Source organism: Echinops telfairi, unplaced genomic scaffold (assembly GCF_000313985.2).
Source record: "Echinops telfairi isolate 266 unplaced genomic scaffold, ASM31398v2 ScPeMD7_2291;HRSCAF=2852, whole genome shotgun sequence".
Classification (NCBI taxonomy): Eukaryota; Metazoa; Chordata; class Mammalia; order Afrosoricida; family Tenrecidae; genus Echinops; species Echinops telfairi.
In genome coordinates, this window is record NW_022106189.1 from 36,845,191 (window position 1) to 36,857,229 (window position 12,039).

At 42.6% G+C, this 12,039-nt stretch overlaps 1 protein-coding gene across 2 annotated transcripts in view; it reads right to left on the reverse strand.

Annotated features, from left to right (window-relative positions):
• The window catches only part of WDR59 (WD repeat domain 59), an 85,415-nt gene that overhangs the window by 70,161 nt on the left and 3,215 nt on the right, over nt 1-12,039 (reverse strand). Inside the window, exon 2 of one of the 2 annotated variants that reach the window (XM_004704792.4) lies at nt 3,792-3,841. The exons of the other annotated variant lie outside the window; for it this stretch is intronic. Within the exon in view, the coding sequence (XP_004704849.2) occupies nt 3,792-3,841 (50 nt within the window). The remainder of the gene's footprint in view (nt 1-3,791; nt 3,842-12,039) is intronic. 2 annotated transcript variants of the gene reach the window in all.

Here is a 12,039-nt window from a genome sequence, read left to right on the forward strand (position 1 = left end):
ACAGTTGTATGAGCCCAATAAAATGTTAAAAAAAGAAAGAAAGAAAAAACACTTTGTTCTAACAAATCGGCATTCCACGACGCTCCTCCTCCCGACACAATTGCTGAACACAAAACGGTGCACAAGCCAATGTGGTGAAGAATGTGGATGGTGCCCACCTATTAAAAGATATAGTGTCTGGGGTCTTAAAGGCTTGAGATTAAATAAGCGGCCACTCAGCAGAGAAGCAATAAGCCCACATGGAAGAAGCACACCTTCGATGAGATCATGAGGAGTCATGGGGACTCATGGGGACCACGTAATAGGCATCAGAAGACACATAACAAACGAACAAAAACATATTGTTGAGAACAAAGGGCGGAGCAGAGACCCAAAGCCCATCTGTAGACAATGGAACAATTCCTCTATACAGGGGTCACAGGGAAAAGATGAGTCAACCAGGATTCAGTAAAGCACTGATGAAACACAATATTCCTCTGGTTCCTTGAGGCTTCCTCAGCCCCCACTACCACGACCCCAGTAATGTTTCAGACTAGACCGGAACATGTACACAAGTACAGCAAAGAGATGGGGGCTCACGACACACAGAATCCAGGAACAGGAGTGGGAATAGTGATACCATAAGGGTAGCGAGAAAGGAAGAACCGATCACAATGATCGACATATAACCATACACCCCTCTCCAGGGGGAAAAACTACAGAAAACATGGGGGAAGGGAGATAGCAGTCAGGGTAAGATACGAAAATAATAATAATTTATTATCTATCAAGGGGGCATGGGGGAGGTGGGAAGGGGAAAACTGAGGAGCTGATACCAAGTGCTCAATAGAAAGTAAATGTCTAGAAATGAATGAAGGCAACATGTGTACAAATATGCCTGATGCAATAAAATGTATGGACTGTAACAAGAGATGTAAGAGTCCCTAATAAAATGATACAACAAAAAAAGAAAGATCTGAGAAGAAATGATGCGTTTAAATTAGTGTTGGAAAACAATACTGAAATAACCATGGACTGCTAAAAGAACAAATAAATCTGTCGTAGAAGAAGTACAGCCAGAATGCTTCTTGTAAGTGAGAAGATGGTGAGACTTTGTCTCACATACCTTGAAAATGTTATCAGCAGATACCAGGCCCTAGAAAGGGTCGGTGGAAAAGAGGAGACCCTCAATGACATGAAATGACAATGGCTACAGCAGGGACTCAGACAACAATTGTGAGGCTGGCACAGCACCAAGAAGGGTTTCAATGTTGGGCAGGAGTCGCTGTAAGGTGGAGCTGACTCATATACATGGTAAGTGTCACCATGCCCCTTTCTCTAAGTGGCCTTGAGAGCATAGTGCAGCTCAGACCCCTTTCCTCAACTGGAGACTTGGAATCACACTGACTTCTTCTCCCTGCCCTCAACACAGGGAATCCAGGATAGATAAACCCCTCAGGGCCAACAAGGAGAGTAGAAATAATAGAAGGATTATAGGAGGGTGGGGGAGAAAGGGAGAATCCATCACAAGGATCCACTTGTTACTCCTTCCCAGGGGGACGAATAACAGAAAAGTGGGTGAGAGGTGATGGAGGATGATGTGAGATATGAAAATGATAATAATCTATAACTTATCAAGGGTTCATGAGGGAGGGCAGGAAGGGGAGATTGTGGGAAGGAATGGGGAGCTGATATTAGGGGTTCAAGTGGGAAGAGAATGCTTTGAAAATGATGATGGTGACATATGTGCAAAAGTGCTTAACACACTGAATGAATGTATGGATTGTGATAAGAGATGTAAGAGCCCCTAATAAAAGTAAGAAAAAAAGAAAAAAACTTCTACAACTCAATAACAAAATGCCAAATAAACGTATTTAAAAACAGGCAAAGGACTTTAATAGATATTTCAATAAAGAAGACACACAAATGGCCAATAAGTAGTACATGAAAAGATGCTCCATTTTTCAATAGAGAAATGTACACCAGAGTCACAATGAAATACTACTTCCCTCTCACCAGGATAGCTATTATCAGAAAAATGCAATATATGTGCAACTACTGATCTCTCACTGTCTGGAAGAAGAGAGAGGAAAAGCAAAATATAGCAACAATCAGATCAATGATCTAATGGACCATACAAATATCAGTTGATGGTGCTCGACTACCACCGCCAACTGCTCTGAAAAGGATCAATTTATAAGGTCCTGGATAGAGTGAGCGAAAAATTCAGAACAAAACTCACAATCATAAAAGAGACCAGGCTTATTAGTTGGACGGAGACAGGCAAGACCACCAAGACAATGGCACTTAGTTCACCTTTCAGACCTGGAACTCAAAGTCTCCTGTATTAGAATAATTACCATTTATGATTAAAGGGGCAGCTTTTACCCACGGACAAAGTTCAGAGGGTGAGGAAGGAAAGAGGAAGGGAAACAGGAAACACAGGGAAGAAGTGAAATAGGTAGTGGTAGATTAAGTGCCTTGTAATGGGTGAAGTGAATGAACTGTTGAGGTAAAACTGATTATCTGGCCTGTAAACCTCACTTAATTCAAAATTTAAAAGAATGAAAAATGGAAACCAGTCATTGGTATGGACTTGGAGAAACTGAACTCCATCTATTACTAGTGAGATTGTACAAGGTAGAGTCCCTGTGGAAGCGTGTGACCAGAAACCCATTGGCGTCCAGTTGATTCTGACTCACACCAACCCTATACTGTAACTGCTTATGGGAATAGAAAGCCCAGTCATTCTCCTGAGGAGCTGCTGGTGGCTTTGAACTGCCGACCATGCAGATCACAGTCCAATGCATCACCACTCACACCAACCCTAGGTAGGATTTTCTAGACTGCAAACTTTTACAGGAGCAGACAGCCTCAACTTTCCCCTGCTGAGTGGCTGGTGGGTTTGAACAAACAATCTTGCAGTTCACAACCCTACATCTAACCAACATTGTCACCAGGCTCCTTTCAAAGTGTGGCAGCTGGTCAAAAAGTAAACAGAAAAGTACAAGACCCAGAAATTTCACTAACTCTACACTCAAAGAAATCATACTAGAACAAGGGTAGGAGCCATGGTTGGTACAGTGGGTGAAGCAATGGGCTACAACAGAAAGGCAGGTGTTTCAAGCCCACAGGTGCTCCACAGGAGAAAGATGAGGCAGACTGCTTCCGCAAAGACCGACAGGCTCAGACACTCTATCCTGGAAAGCTGTTATCAGTTGAGATTGACTTGACTATGGTGGGTTAGGCTTTCTCGTTTGGTAAGATGATAGGGTTATTTGGAAATTACAAGTGTGGCCAAATGAATAAAAATGGTATGCCAGTGAGCACTGCGAAAATTACATAGTTCAATCTCTTCAAGGGAAAACTGAAGGAAGGGAGGTCAACTGAGTATGTCCAAGGGCCAGGGAGTCTTGGCATTGTTCAGGTCGCCACCATTCTCCCACCTACATGTCAGGCCACACCAGGTGGCATCTTTCTGAAGAGTCTGTGCAGTGCACAGAAAACCAAAACTTGCAGATCAAACTATCAGTCACTAAAATTTCAAAAGATTTATATTGCTTTTAAGGCAGAGACGAGAAATACACTACAAGGTCACTGGGATATCCGTGCTTAACTCTGTGACTGTCTCTTTAATTCTGAGGGGCTTCACAATGTTGGTGGAAAAATCCCAGGATCTTTTCATTCTACCTACCCAGGAACTTTCTGAAGGTCCCTTGTATAAACAGAGTATTTTCCATTTTCCCAGAAGACTCTTAATTTGCGATTTGCTCTCAGAAATCATGGCAGATGATCTCTGAAAGCTCACTTACCCAGAAAGCACTGCATGCTGCCCAAGACAGTCCACAGACATAGCCGTCGCCTGTTACAAAGAACACAGATTCAGTGCTGCCGGCAGACCAAGCCCCAGTCAGAGGAAAGAGAAGACTTCCTCTTCCCACCTCCCAGGTCTTCCCCAGCTACCAATTATCATTAATTAGTGACCTACTAATTAATGGATACTTCGATGAGCGCATACTTTCACTCCCTTCGAGCTCTCACATTCACAGTTCATAATAAGGGAGCTGAGATCAGCTACCCCAAAACCAGGACTACACATAATACCTGCTGCATTCTAAATGGAGAAAGGAGTCAGAGGTCCTGGAGGTCTTGGTGAGTCTGAGTAGTTCAGAGCAAACAGTAGCTATTATGCACAAGTAGAGGTCAGCATTGGGTTTGCAGAGGCACATTACAGAGGGTTCTATCAAAACCACCCCCAACCCAACCATCGTACAGCACCCCAGACAACACCGCAGCACTCCTCCACAGGGTTTCCAAGGCTGTCCATGTTACAGAAGCAGACTGAGAGCTTTCTTCCACAGAGCAGCTGGTGAGTTCAAAGAGCCAGCGTTTCCCTCAAATGGGAGCCTTTCACTTTAGCAGCCAAGTGCTTAATGACTATGCCAGGTGAGCTCCCAAAGGAGATTGGGGAAAGGGGAAAGGGGAAAGGGGAAAAGGGAGCAAGGGGAAGACAGAGGTGTGAGAGGAGTGAAACAATGTGCCAGACTACCCCTCTGGAGCTCTGTGGGGAGGAGACGCCTACAAGCTAAGGCCTCAGCATATCTGGTGGAGGAATGGCTGAGATTTGAAGTCTGGTTGATGACAGTTTAAGAACTAGGTAACCATGAGATCTTGTAATGATCCCACTGCAAGAGGTGGAGATAGAATTTCCCATCAGCCTGAGGGAAGGGGTTGGCTGCAGATTAAAGATATTTTACAAAAGTAAAGTGGTGTTTTATACCCTACTATGGACTAAATTTTTGATCTTATAAATAAAAGAGCCTTGGTGGTACAGTGGGTTAAATGCTGACCTGCTAACTGCAAGTCAGCAGTTCAAACCCACCAGCAGCTCCACAAGAGAAAAGTGAGGCAATCTGTGTGGTAGTCACATAATCCATTATCTACGTGAGAAAGGGGTCGAGTCTAGACTACCTATCAGATCATAGCCCATGAGGCCTCTGTGTGGTCATGACCTTCTCCTGAGGATTCTGGGAACTCCTGTCTTCCTCCCTGGAGGTGGGACACACACTGTCTCCCCGTGAGACATTCCTATGACAAACCACATGGAGCTATGCTGATGGAGCCAGAGTCCTGGAGCTGGAGAAGCTACATGGAGACCCATGCCAGTGCTGAGATGCTTCCACCACCACTGGATCCACAAGACTTTCCACCCCCTGGCCTGTGATCTCCTGTATTCGACATCATTGCATGTGTTGCATGCATCTGAAGAGGAATTTATAGACTGGTAACCGACATATCGGCTAATATGGGACTTATGGACTTGATCTGGACTGGGCCGGGATGTTTTGTTAATGTACAATTGCTCTTTTATATAAAGCTCTTTCTTATACACATACGAGTCTCCCTGGACTTGTTTCTCTAGTTAACTTGGACTACACAGCCTGGTCAAAGATGAGAGCGCCATGGTCACTCCCTCTTATACTTTGGCAAAGAACTCGACAACCATCTCTAAAAGTGTCAACTGATTGGCACTTCTAAAATTCCTTCGATTCTTTAATACCTCCTAGGATAGTAAATACCAACAGTCCGCTTTCAACTGTAAGATAACGTGAATTACACCTCAATAAAGCGATTATCGAAACACCTTCTACTACATCATTTCAACTTAAAAAACAACAAGGATGAGACACTTTCTAATACTCAAGTGACATCGAATCCAGAGATGGATTACAAATACATTCTGAATTAACAGTTACATTTTGGTACAAACACAAATCTTTTTTAGAACTCCTAATATATCGACTAACTTTCTACCCTGATTCAGATCAAATAAATATCTCTTTATAGAGAACGTTGATTGCTATAGCCTTGGCTGCCTAGTGGATTAAGCACTGGGCTGCTAACCATAAGGTTGGCAGTTCAAACCCACCGATTGCTCAGAGGGAGCCAGATGAAGCTGTCTGCCCCAGTAAAGGTTTAGACTTGGAAACCTTATGCAAACATTGTACTCTGTCTGAGAGGGGCCACTATGAGTTAGAGTTTAATTGAATTGATGGCGGTGGGTTCAGCTTCCCAACTATGCAACAAGATCTAGGGCTTGGTATTTGAAATGACTCTGAAGGAAATCAACCCATTTTCCTTGAGTTCACGCTGAATTAGAAAGCTGTTCTGTAAAAATGAAAGCACTTTGCCTGTTCACTCTTCCAGATGATGCAAAGTGGAAACAGCCAATCAATGCAAATCAGAGCTAGGTCAGCTCCTTTAAAATTCATTTACCAACCACCAGCCTGCGCAAAGGCTGTAATATGTGCATTCTCAAATTCACAGAATAAAATTACTGATATAAAAAAAGGTCACACCACTTCACATGCCATGATCCAATCTCTTTCAATGAGAAATGGACACTGCTACAAAGGCTGTGATTATTCCCATCCAATGCTGACTGGAAGTCATCTATTGGAGGTCTGGTTCACACATGTGTTCAACACACGGAGTGCTTCTCAGGAAGTCTCCCCCTTTACCGTGAGAACATCCTCACTACTCCACTAACTAAAATGGGTATCACCAGGTAAATCACTTCTTCTTTCTGAGTCTCAGGTTCCTCATTTGTAAAATAAGAGAGTAGATTAGATACTTTCTAAAGGTCTTTTCAGCCCTGAGAGTCTATTAAATATGTTGTTGTTGGGCCAAACTCATTGCTTTCTTAAGTGAATTTTCTAATATCATCTTAATATAAGTAACATTCAGTGAGCACTTAGCATATGCTCACCGCTGTGTTAAGTGTTCTGCATCGATTTTCTCATTTTTGTCCTCACGGTTATCCTAGAAGGCAGTGGGTGGAAAAGAACTTCCACCCTTAGAAAGTCCTGTTTGTAAGACTGGCCTTTGGCTGGTGTCTGGGAATTGAATTTTGGGAGTGTTCCCACTTTCCCCCAACTGATAAAAGTGGCTCACTATGCCCAGGCTGTTTGTATAAACAATGTGATTAATGCCAAATCCTGCTTTCCTCTGATAGTCTAGGAATTGGGTCCTGCCAGATCAAAGGTGTGAGTCTAGGAATTGGGTCCTGCCAGATCAAAGGTGATGATGAGACCAGCACCAATCAACACCTTGGGCCGAGTCCCTAACGAGCTTCCTTGATAGATACAATCCACATGTACTGTCACAGTTCAACCCCGAGTAGGTTTCAGTGCCATCCTGTATGACTTCAGGGAGCTCTGGTGGGATACTGGTTATGTGTTAGGGCAGTGGTTCTCAACTTTCCTAATGCCGTGACCCTTTAATATAGTTCCTCATGTGGTGGTGCCCCCCAACCATAAAATTATTTTCGTTGCTACTTTATTACTGTCATTTTGCTACTGTTATGAATTGTAATGTAAATATCAGATATGCAGGATGTACTTTCATTATTACAAATTGAACAAAATTATACATAATTAAAGCATTGTGATTAATCACAAAATACGTAATTATATATTGTGAAATATTTATGTGTTTTCCGATGGCCTTAGGCAACCTGTGTCATTAGACCCCCGAAGGGGGGTTGCAACCCACAGGTTGAGAACCACTGTGTTAGGGGCTTGCAAACCACAAAGTACCAAATATACTCGCATATAAGCCAACCCAACTATCAACCAAGACAACTAATTTTACCACAAAAACTGCATTAAAAATGTGATGAAAAACTCGGCTTATACACGAGGATATATGGTAAGCAGTCTGAAGCCACCAGCCACCTCACGGGAGAGGGATGAGACTCCCTAACCTCGTAAAGAATTAGTCTCAGAATCCCACAGGGGCAGTTCTATCATATTCTACCCAGCTGCTATGAGTTAGCATCAATTCCAGGGCAGTGAACTTGGTTTGTGTGACTTCGGCGGGAAAGGGCGTTTGAAAGCTTGCTCGTGGTTTCCTCTGAACTCTACCCTTCTTCCTATGCTGATTCTGACTGCTACCCTTTCACTGTAATAAACCATAACCCTGCAAATAACTGTTTCCTGAGTCTTGTGCATCCTCCTCGTGGGTCATCAAGCCAAAGAGTGGGCTTGAGGACCTCCGGGACAGGCAGGTGCTTTTACTGAATGAATACTCATTTTAGGGATGAAGAAACTGAGGCTAGGAAAAGTTCGAGAATTTGCCCAAGAACACACAGCAGACAGGCAGCATAACCTGGGTCCTGACTTTCCCGATCCTGAACCTCTTTGCTACTTTATGTTCTCACTCGTCCATCATTGCATCTTCGTATGAAGTTTCCTAAAAAAAAAAATTTGCAGAATTCACATCCAAATTAGTCATTTCTCTCTCTCTCTCTCTCTCTCTCTCTCTCTCTCACCACCACGGGGTAGGAAGATTCAGGGGCCAGACCCCACGGGAGGGTGGGGAGGCAGGACAAAAAAAAAAAAAGAACAAATTAGTCATTTCCGCAAATTCCACAACATGAGACCCTACTGTTTCCCTGTCCTAGCCTCTGTAGTTTGATAGGAACTTTGAGTGAAATTTGAAACTCAAGCTCACTGCCACGGAGAGTCAATTCCAGCTCACAGTGACCCAATAAGCAGAGGAGAATTGCCCCTGTGGGTTTCCAAGACTAACTCTTTGTAAGAATAAAAAGCCTCATCTTTCTCCCTCGAGTGGCTGTTAGTTTTGAACTGCTGAACTTACAGTTAGAAAGAAGCCCAATATGTAACCCACTAAGCGCCCAGGGCTCCTTATGGGAGGCTTGCTACATACTAAACACTATTGTAGGCACCAAGGGAACAGCAGTCCACCAAGCAGTGTCTCCACTAATACAGGGCTTGCACTTTAGGAAGGAGAGAAAGAGAAAACCAAGTCTTGAAAAAGGGGAAGAGTGGGGAATAAGCACCATCGGAGGAGGAGGCAGAACAGGCCAAATCAAGGAATTTATATTCCATGCTGGTTCAACAGGAAGTCACTGGAAGATTCTTATCCAGGGAGAAATATAAACAAATTCATTTTTTACTTGTAATAGGATATTTATAATATTATTTATAATATATTGTTTATAATAAGATATTGATATTTATCACATTGTTAAAATCACCAAAATCTAAAAACAATTCAAATGGCCATTAGTGGGTACATAAGGCCAAAAAAATGATTGACTTAACTGAGACACAAAACAACAGGGATGGACCTCAAAAGCAGTAGGCTGAACAGAAATGGGAGTAGGGATACCAAGAGGGTAGGGGGAAGGTAGAGAGAGAAGGGAAGGAAGGCGGTACCGATCACAATGAACAACATATAACCACAACACAGCCCCCCAGGGGGATGAACAACAGAGAACGTGGGGGAAAGGAGACAGCGATAGGTGTTAAGATATGAAAATACTAATAATTTATAATTTATCAAGCGGCCACGAGGGTGGGAGGGATGAGAGAGGAAAAAGAGAGGAGCTGATAATTAGGGTTCAAATAGAAAGGAAAGTTTTATAAAATAATGATGGCCACATATGCACAAATATGCTTAATACAATTGATGTATGGATTGTGATAAGAACTGTAAGAGCCTCAAATAAAATGATTTTTTAAAATCATTTTATTGGGGGCTCATACAACTCTTATCACAATCCATCCATCCATCCATTGTGTCAAGTACATTTGTACATTTGTTGCCCTCATCATTCTCAAAACATTTGCTTTCTGCTTGAGCCCTTGGTATCAGCTCATTTTTCCCCTCCCTCCCTGCTCCTCCCCCATGAACCCTCGATAATTTATAAATTATTATTTTGTCGTATCTTACACGGTCCAACGTCTCCCTTCACCCACTTTTTTGTTGTCCATCCTCCAGTGGAGGAGGTTATATGTACATCCTTGTAATCGCTTCCCCCTTTGCACCCCACCCTCCCTCCACCCTCCCGGTATCGCCACTCTCAGCACTGGTCCTGAAGGGAACATCTGTCCTGGATTCCCTGTGTTTCCAGTTCCTATCTGTACCAGTGTACATCCTCTGGTCTAGCCAGGTTTGTAAGGTAGAATTGGGATCATGATAGTGGGGGGTGAGGAAGCATTAAAGAACTGGAGGGAAAAAAACAAAAAAACAAAAAACAAACAAACAAACAAAAAAGAACTGGAGGAAAGTTGTATGTTTCATCGTTCCTACACTGCACCCTGAATGACTCGTCTCCTCCCCGTGACCCTTCTGTAAGGGTCCACTTGCCTACAGATGGGTCTTGGGTCCCCAATTTGCATTCTCCCTCATTCAAAATGATTTGATTTTTCGATCTTTGATGCCTGATACCTGATTCCCTTAGACACCTGGTGATCACACAGGCTGGTGTGCTTCTTCCATGTGGGCTTTGTTGCTTCTGAGCTAGATGGCCGCTTGTTTAACCCAATAAAATGATTTTTAAAAAAGAAAGCAGTAGGATAAGTGAAAGAAGTCAGACTCAAATATACATTATATAATTTCATCTGTTACAGAAATCTCCTCATAGGTTTTGAGGGGTTGAGGAAGGGATGTCTCTTAGTTAGCTGGTGCTATTATTACAGAAGTACTACAAATGGGAGGGCTTAACAAAGTCATTTATTTTCACAATTCAGAGAAAGGCTTTTACTGTGGGCTCTGGAGGTAGGCCCTTGGCTTGTTTGAGCTGCTGCTTGGCATCTTCAAGCGGCCTGGCATCTCCCTTTCCCCATTTTTGCTTGCATGCTCGTTTGTTCAATCTATTTTTTTTTTATTATCTCAAACCAACACCAAAAAGGACAAGCTACTCCCCAATGGGATGATACTCACAGGCACAGAGGTTAAGACAACACATTTTGGAGGACAATTTCTAATCCATAATAGGGCACAATGGAACCTCTTGGAGTAACGGAAATATTTCTCTTCAACTGTGGTGGTTACATGACTGTCAAAACTCAACAACTGTATACTTAAATGGGTTGAATTTATTATACACTATGGCCCAGCAAAAATGTTTTTTTGTTGTTTTGTTGTTGTTTTTTAAAAACCACTCTGGTTTTGCAGACAAAGAGTTGGAAGGGGACAAGAAGCTGGGGGTGCAGGGAGAATGGAATGGCTATTTTGAACATAACTGACTTTTGAGAGGCCTCTCAGCTGCCTAGGTGGAGACAGAAGTAAGCAGCAAGCAAGCAAGCAAGCAGCTAGTAATGAATCTGCATTCATAATGAATTCATAATGAACCTACCTTCATCATTCTGGTTTTCTTCTGTAATATTTTTGCATATACTATTGACTTAGTGACTTCTTAGCATCATAGTCTGCCATTAACCTCTGAGAGCAGAAACTATTTAATGTGCACTCTTTCAGCACCCTGTTCCTTCCAATAACATAGGCACTAGCCACAAAAAGAGACTTAAACAGCCATTACTTAAACTTTCATTAAAAACATATTTCAATCTACTAGTCCTACTTCAAGTGCTCAACACCCATATTCCTATTATCACAGAAAGTTCTACTGGAATTCTGAAGGTTATGTATAAGTTTTCTTTTTTAATTTATTTATTTATTTTATTTCTAAGTTTGCTAATAGTTCTCACAACACTCAAGGAGCACCGATTCTAGGACCACTTCAGGGTAGCTGACTTGCAACACAGGCTCGTGAGTGACTTCTTACTGGGTGGCAGCCACAAAACTCTGTCTTAGAAGGCAAACGGCATTTGTGCAAGTTGTAAAAAGGACCTTCACCTTTCAGGCTGCAATTTTTCTCTGACAAAAAAAATCTAAAAAAAAAATAATAATAAATTTACATAAGAGGCTTGAGGTGTCTTGAAAAGTGCATTCCTTATACAAAAGGCAATATAAAGATTGTTCTCCCTTCTATGTTAATGAAGCAGTTAATAAAATAGGTTTCCACGAAGTGTTGAAGGGAACAGGCAGCAGACACCAAAGAACAAAAACCATCATTGTAGGACCACCTTCCACATAAACGCTGAAGACGAATGTGTGCATAAGTAAGTGTGGTGAAGAAGGCTGATGGTGCCCGGCGAGACCTATAGCGTCTGGGGACTTAAAGGCTTGAAAGTAAACAAGCGGCCATCTAGCCCAGAAGCAACAAAGCCCACATGGAAGCAGCACACC